Source organism: Littorina saxatilis, linkage group LG9 (assembly GCF_037325665.1).
Source record: "Littorina saxatilis isolate snail1 linkage group LG9, US_GU_Lsax_2.0, whole genome shotgun sequence".
Lineage (NCBI taxonomy): Eukaryota > Metazoa > Mollusca > Gastropoda > Littorinimorpha > Littorinidae > Littorina > Littorina saxatilis.
Window position 1 is genome coordinate 51,126,261 of NC_090253.1, and position 7,500 is coordinate 51,133,760.

At 39.4% G+C, this 7,500-nt stretch overlaps 1 protein-coding gene across 1 annotated transcript in view; it reads left to right on the forward strand.

Annotated features, from left to right (window-relative positions):
* Positions 1-667: 667 nt before the first annotated feature.
* Positions 668-7,500, forward strand: part of LOC138977256 (uncharacterized) — a 10,899-nt gene continuing 4,066 nt past the window's right edge. The window contains exons 1-2 of the mRNA XM_070350162.1: positions 668-808; positions 3,166-3,510. Of these exons, the coding sequence (XP_070206263.1) occupies positions 733-808; positions 3,166-3,510 (421 nt within the window). The 5' untranslated portion in view covers positions 668-732. The remainder of the gene's footprint in view (positions 809-3,165; positions 3,511-7,500) is intronic.

A 7,500-nucleotide genomic window follows, 5' to 3' on the forward strand; every position in this document is an offset into this window, starting at 1 on the left:
TTTTTATATATTTAATTTTCAGAGCTTGTTTTTAATCCAAATATAACATATTTATATGTTTTTGGAATCAGAATATGATGGAGATGAACGTAAATTGGGATCGTTTTATAAATTTTTATTTTTTTTTACAATTTTCAGATTTTTAATGACCAAAGTCATTGATTAATTTTTAAGCCACCAAGCTGAAATGCAATACTAAAGTCCGGACTTCGTCGAAGATTACTTGACCAAAATTTCAACCAATTTGGTTGAAAAATGAGAGCGTGACAGTGCCGCCTCAACTTTCACGAAAAGCCGGATATGACGTCATCAAAGACATTTATCAAAAAAATGAAAAAAACGTTCGGGGATTTCATACCCAGGAACTCTCATGTCAAATTTCATAAAGATCGGTCCAGTAGTTTAGTCTGAATCGCTCTACACACACACACAGACACACACACACACGCACATACACCACGACCCTCGTCTCGATTCCCCCCTCTACGTTAAAACATTTAGTCAAAACTTGACTAAATGTAACAAAAAACATGTTGTTATAACAATCAAGAGAGTGTCAAGTATGTTAGTTGCCAAATTAAACGTATCACGACTTTTATCATTGTCAATTCAGGCCAGGCACAGGAAGTTATTCATCAATTATATCCTTGTTTGCCTTGTTTCTTAAATATCATGATGCGTGATCGTGTGTCAAACTGAAACATTCATTTGAGAATCTGGGATCATGTCAACATGGATGTTTCTTACCTCACACTTCTCCTTTTTATTGCTCACCTTTGTGTTCATCCTGCAGTTTCCTCTTGTAAAGGTGGGTACCCATAAATGCGCGTGCTGTCTGCGTTTGCTGTGCGTGAGATGTGCGTCCACGTGCATTAATGGAATGCGATCGTCGAACGACGTCATATTCCATCAGAACAGACAGGAACCTTTCGACATTTATGACAGCGTCAGATGGCACAACATGCAATTAGTGACACATTTTTCATTACATGTTATTTTTACATTCAGTCAAATTTTAACTAAATGTGTTAACGTTGACTGGGAATCGAGATGAGGTTAGTTGTGTATGTGTGTGCGCGTGTACGTATAACGTGATTCCGAGAAACTACTGGAACGATCTTCCTTAAACTTCACATGGACCGGCTCCTAATATGAACCCCCTCCTGTTTTCACAAACTAAAGGCGCTAGAGCGCTCAAAAAAGTGTTATTCGCTGTATTCACCTTCTCTGGATAACTTGCACATGTCAAAACAGTTGCAGAAACACAAATCTCAAAACCGTTAGGCTTTTTCTCTATTTTGCAGTTTTGGCAGTGTTTACTCTAAATTTACCGCCTAAAACGGACTCGTTTCTGTCCACAGCCAAAGCTGTATATGACAGCTAAGACTGTATGTGTTACATTGTAGCAGTGTTGACCCCGATTTTCTACTGCTAACAGCAAATAATAGCAAAATCTCGAAGTACGTGTGTATCGCCTAATATGGACCACCTTCAACAAATCGAAGAAAATAAAAGCTAAAGGCTATTTTCATTAATTCATTAAGAAGCTTGCTGGAAATAACCTATAACTAGCCCTCGAGATTTCAAAAAAATATAACAAATAGTCTTCTTTTCGTGGAAGTTGATAATTTAAGTTATTGAGACATCCCAGTGCACTAAGGGATTTATAGAGCAAATCGAGAAAATTCATTATTGAACGAAGCGCATATATGTCATTACTCTCAAAATGTGATCACAATTAACAAAAATAGATTATTTAGTACTGCGATTAAAATGTCAGATATCGATCCAAAAATGATTTCATCTTATTCTTTATCATTTCCTGATTTAAACAATTCAGAAAGTAAAACAACAACAAAATTACAGAAGAGCGCGCTTTCCTTCTTAGAGCAATATGCTACTGCGCTTTACTGTCTTGTCAATGTCACTTCGTTTTGCATGTGATAAGTGAGTGATTTCCTTGTCGCGAGGTTTGGTAAAAAAAATGCAGTGCGTTCATTTTTAGTCCGTTAGTTCGACAGCTTGACTAAATGTAGTAATTTCGCCTCAGGTGACTTGTTTTATTTGTACTGTTTCACATAAGTCAACAAAGTTCATTTTTGTGAATGAACAGAAAAAAAGCACGCCTTGTGCAGGTGGAATTGAAATTGTAACGATACACTTCCTTGCTTGAATTTTAAAGCCAGACGACAACTTTGATACATTGCCAGCATATGTGATGTTATGAATTAAAATTGGAGATGAAGAAAACGATTATACAAAAGTAAAAATAAACTAAACACTAAAAAGACAAGCGCAATGGCTTGGTGGTAAGACGCCGGCCTCCAAAGCGGAAGGTTGGGGGTTCGAATTCCGGCCGCGCCTTGTGGGTTTAGGTGGAGATTTTGTCGATCGCCCAGGTCACCTTATGTGCAGACCTGCTAGTGCCTTATCCCTCTTCGCGTGTACACGCAAGCACAAGACCAAGTGCGCACGGAAAAGATCATGTAATCGATGTCAGAGTTCGATGGTTTATAGAAACACGAACATGCCCAGCATGCTTCTCCCGAAATCGGAGGATGCTGCCTGAATGGCGGGGTAAAAACTGTCATACACGTACAACTCCACTCGTGCAAAAACATGAGTGAATGTGGGAGTTTCAGCCCATGAACGAAGAAGAAGAACAAAACACTGACAAGAATCAATCGAAAAGGGCATATAAATATGCACCATAAATGGGAAATATAAACTTACAAAAAGACTATCACACAAAACAGACTTTACAAACTCAGTGATGACTGATCCCAGGTCTTTAGATTCAAACGGACTAATGGTTGTGTTTCTCTTCTTGTACTAATGTGTGTGTGTGCATGTGTGTGCTAGAGAGTATTAGTAAAAACTACTTGAATCCAACTCGTTTGTGTTGATATCTTTTTTTGAACTTGAACCAACTTTTTCTTTGTTTTCCGCATTACACAAAGACGCACGTAACATAGTTGATGTGTGTAAAAGTTATATTTGCCTCAGTGGTGAGGAGTTTGTGTGTTTGTGTGCAGTGTCTACAGTGACAATTAGTAACACAGTTTAATAAGTTTTGTGACTTGATAATTGTTGTTTTGCGTTTTAATCCTTGTGTTTGTATTACAGTTATTTGTTAGTTCAGTTACCTCTTGATAATTTTTTTAGGACAAATTGAGTATCCGAACCTAACTGGAACGGAACTCACGGCGGTAGAGAACTCCCGGCTTATTCTTGAAGTACGAATCCCCTGTGAGAATCCAGTCAACAAGGTAACCGTGACCCTGGGTAAACAAGTATCAAGTGGCCTCATCCAGGACAGCTGCAGAATACGTCAGGAAAACGGAAGCTGTTCGAGCACAGACCAGAATGCGTGTCGCTGCGTAGACCCAAACAGCAGCCCTGGCCTTTATCATTTTGAGAGAACAGCCAGGTTGTCCGACACGGCCAAGTGGCGAGTGAGGACACTGGGTGATGTCAAAATTACCAGCTTTATCAACTTCGTCATTCATGGTAATTTATGTTCTCTTTACCTCTTTTTGGTATCAATTTCGGCTTGGTAGTGTGTTAATGTAGTGGTTTGAGCCTGACATCCTGCTAACGGTTACAACACAATAGATGTATTTTATAAACAGATGGCACTAAAACAATTAAGATGATCATAATTGAAAACATACCCCTTCTACTACTAGTACTACTCCTCCTCCTCCTACTACTGCTGTTACTACTACTAGTACTACTACTACTACTACGACTACTACTATTATTACTACTACTACTACTACTACTACTACTACTACTACTACTACTACTACTACTACTACTACTACTACAAAGATAGCACTACTTTTTGGGGAGATGTGCCCATGTAGTACACAATAGTACGTTTAAAGAAACGTTTTCCGTTCTGCTCAAAAATGTGATCAATATTTTTTAAGTGGAACAAATACCAGAACTGTCTCACCATATGAATTCTGTCAAGTCTCAACTTCTGTCTGGAGACTTTTTTTTTTCTTAAATGTGACCCTCCACCACGAAATGAGTCGCATGTCACCTCGCGCGGTTCTGCCCTAGGCTTAATATAAGTCCGGGTAGTGTCTGGTAACAGTGTGAGGGTCACCTTAGTCACGGGCATATAACTCAAACAGTTTTTGCTCTTTTCTGAAACGGTTTTCACCACTGGATAGAGCATACAAAACTCGTTATGACAATTTACAAATATGAAAATCATGCAAAGGTGACATGCGACTCATTCCGTGGTGGATGGTCACAAATGTTCGGTACAACATCTTGGTGACACTTCACACATGGGTAGCCGTGTCATCCTACGTTGATTGCGCACATTGTCAAATCCTTCATACCCGTGTTCGAGTTTTTGACTTTTCAAACGTTTCAGAAAGCGGCGTATGGGTGCCTAAATGGCGGGGTAAAAACGGTCATACACGTAAAATTCCACTCGTGCAAAAACACGAGTGTACGTGGGAGTTTCAGCCCACGAACGCAGAAGAAGAAGAAGAAGAAGAAGAAGAAGAAGAAGAAGAAGAAGAAGAAGAAGACACGTTTCAGTTGCAACATCTTTACTTCCCGTCATATACAACAAAGAACTTAGTAGATGCGCTTGAGTCGATCTTTGCGTGAAAACCTTGCTTTTTGAATTTGATTGTCGGGGGTGTCTGTGTTGTACGTTCTACTGTATAGACACTGTCTAATGAAAAACCAATGTGTTTGCTAATTACGACAGGAGAATAAATGATATTTCCAGATACACAAGTGACAAAGAGCTGCACAAAAACGCATTAGGGGAAGGTGAAGTAAACTAATGCCTACGAAAGTCACAGTTTTCAATAGCTTCGTGCGTCTTTGTTTCTTGAACACTACTCTTGATGTTGGTACCGCTGTGTTCCTAAGACTCTGCACTTTCCTTTCATATAATGTTCACTGTGTATAACTGGATCAAACACGTGATAATCGGTAATTCATAAAGTAATTTTTTTCCGATTGAGGTGCATACAGCGACTAATTGGAACCAGGCATTGAGCAGGGTATTACTGCAGTAGTTGGTCTACATCCGTATGTACCCGTCTACGTATGTTTGGTTTCAATCACCTGCAAGAGGAAGTAGATATTTGAGAAAATATGAAATACAAATGGCGGCCATAATTGTTATTTTGCTGATATCTACTTCCACAGGCAGATAATAAAAACCTAACATACGTACACATGTACATAAGCATGTAGACCAACGGTTGCGGTGATACCCTGCTCACTGCAATGTTCCATTAGTCGCTGTATATGTACCTTAATCAGAAGAAAAAACAACTAACTACTTCATTCATTATAGCGACTACCGTGTTTGATCCAGTTATGCACAGTGAGCCTTCTATCAAAGGCAAACGCAGAGTCTTAAGGAACACAACGGTGCCACAATCAAGAGTACTGGTCTAGAAATAAAGACGCACGAAGCAATTGAAATATGTGACCTAATTCGTACAGGTCGTGTATTAGTTTACTTAACCTCCACCTTAAGCTTAGTTTCTTATGGGTAGTAAATTACCATGATTTATTCCCCCCTCTGCTTCTTTACCTCTGTACACTTGTAGAGCTAGTTATTTTTCGATAATGACCCAGCAACCAAACAAATAACGAGCCAGCAACAGCCTGAATCCTCGATAGTGCAATGGATTGAGAAGCTGTTCTGTTTTGGTACTACTTTTGCGACTGAAAAGTTCCGAACGCTCTATACGTACGAAATATACATCTCTGGAGCTAACAATACAAACATACCGCATTTAAATTAACAACTACAGGCCTGAACACATGAATCTCCATATAAAATCCATGAGTTAGGTTGTTTTCTGAATCTAGATCTGCCGTGCACAAACCGTTCATCACAAGCAAATTCCCAAGGCAAGTAACTCATACTCTAGCCGACAAGAGTAGTTCCCCTTCTTTTAACGCAGTTTTTTCGACAACACTGATCTGACTGCAATCCGACGGTCAGTTTTCAACAATATTTCATTTTATAAACAGATCACACGCAACCAAATGCACACATCTCATCAATTTAAACAACATAAAGCGGTTTCATACACTATTTTCCCCAGAAAACTGAACTTCATACAGTAATTAACGTTGGAACACGGGTGCAAAAGTTCGTCTGCTAGTCCCATTTGACGAAAGAACATTATCTTAAGCGATACTAAAACATAAACAGAACACACAATATCTGCCTTTACCGCCACAGCAGAATAACAGCATATCTGTGTACTTGATTTTAGTCTAAAACAGGGAAACTGACAAGAAGTGTTAACAGAATGGAATGATTTGCACGGAACTATACAACCGCGCATTAATCGATCGCCTGCGCAGGTGTACTGGTTGAGTGATTCGGATTCGATCAAACTTTCGCACAAAAACTCCTGTTTTCTTTGAATAACTGAAGAAAGGAGGAATAAAGAGGTTACACACCTCGTCTCAGTGATTATTAAAAATAATGGTCTCAGTTCGCGGTCATGAAAAAGCTCGCTGAAGCTCGCATTTTTCATGATCCGCTAACTTCGACCATTATTTTTAATAATCACTGAGACTCGGCATGTAACTTCTACATGTTTGCTCTTAGATTTGGCACACAGACAGAAGAGGGTATTTGGCACCATGTTGTGTATATTGAAGACACTTCTCTCTGTAGTTATTGCATGATAGCATACCAGCTACCTTGCAAATGCGTCTTTAGAAATTGTGTAATCTGGCCTTCACCAGTTGCGGTCGCTTTCGTCAAACTATGGATGGATATGCTTTGGTAGCCAGTTCCTTCGCAAACATTGTTTCCTGTTAAAGGCACTATAAGCCTCCCGTAAACCATCACAGATACTGTCAGGCTTTTTACACACAATACAAACACCATTCCATTTGAACGCTCACCAAACGGGAACATCCCAGGTGCCCTATGTAAAGAGCGAGCAATTTTTAAAGAATTAATGTTGCGGATTGTCTCAGACACAATCGGACCGTGGTGCGTTTTGGCGCTAGACCTAACTTTAAAAATCTAAATAATAAATTGACAGCTTGTTACACAAACATTCTTAAATCATACAAGAATTCTTTTTTCATCAAGACAAGATCAGTACAATTCGAAGTTTTGAAAGTTTGAAAAAAGAACAGCCCGGAAGCAGGGTCACGCAAGGTCGTGGTTCGCGTAGCAGACGACGGTTTATGCCTATCGCCAGTTCCTCTGAACAGTCAAAAGCCATCGCTAGAGTTCTTGTGAACCACAGCTGTTTGTTTCGTGCATAGTCAGATGTACATAATAACGTGCTATTGCAGATAAGCTCACATCGAGTCGCATTCAAATTACTAACTGACGACTACATTGTGAAAAAGGGAAACTGGATCACACGGGTTCACGATGGCTCAGGGGTAAGATAAACCACGCAAAAAAAAATTCTTTGAAAAAGAGGGCACCTAGGATGTTCTCAAGCGGTGAGTGTTTAAATGAAAGGGTGT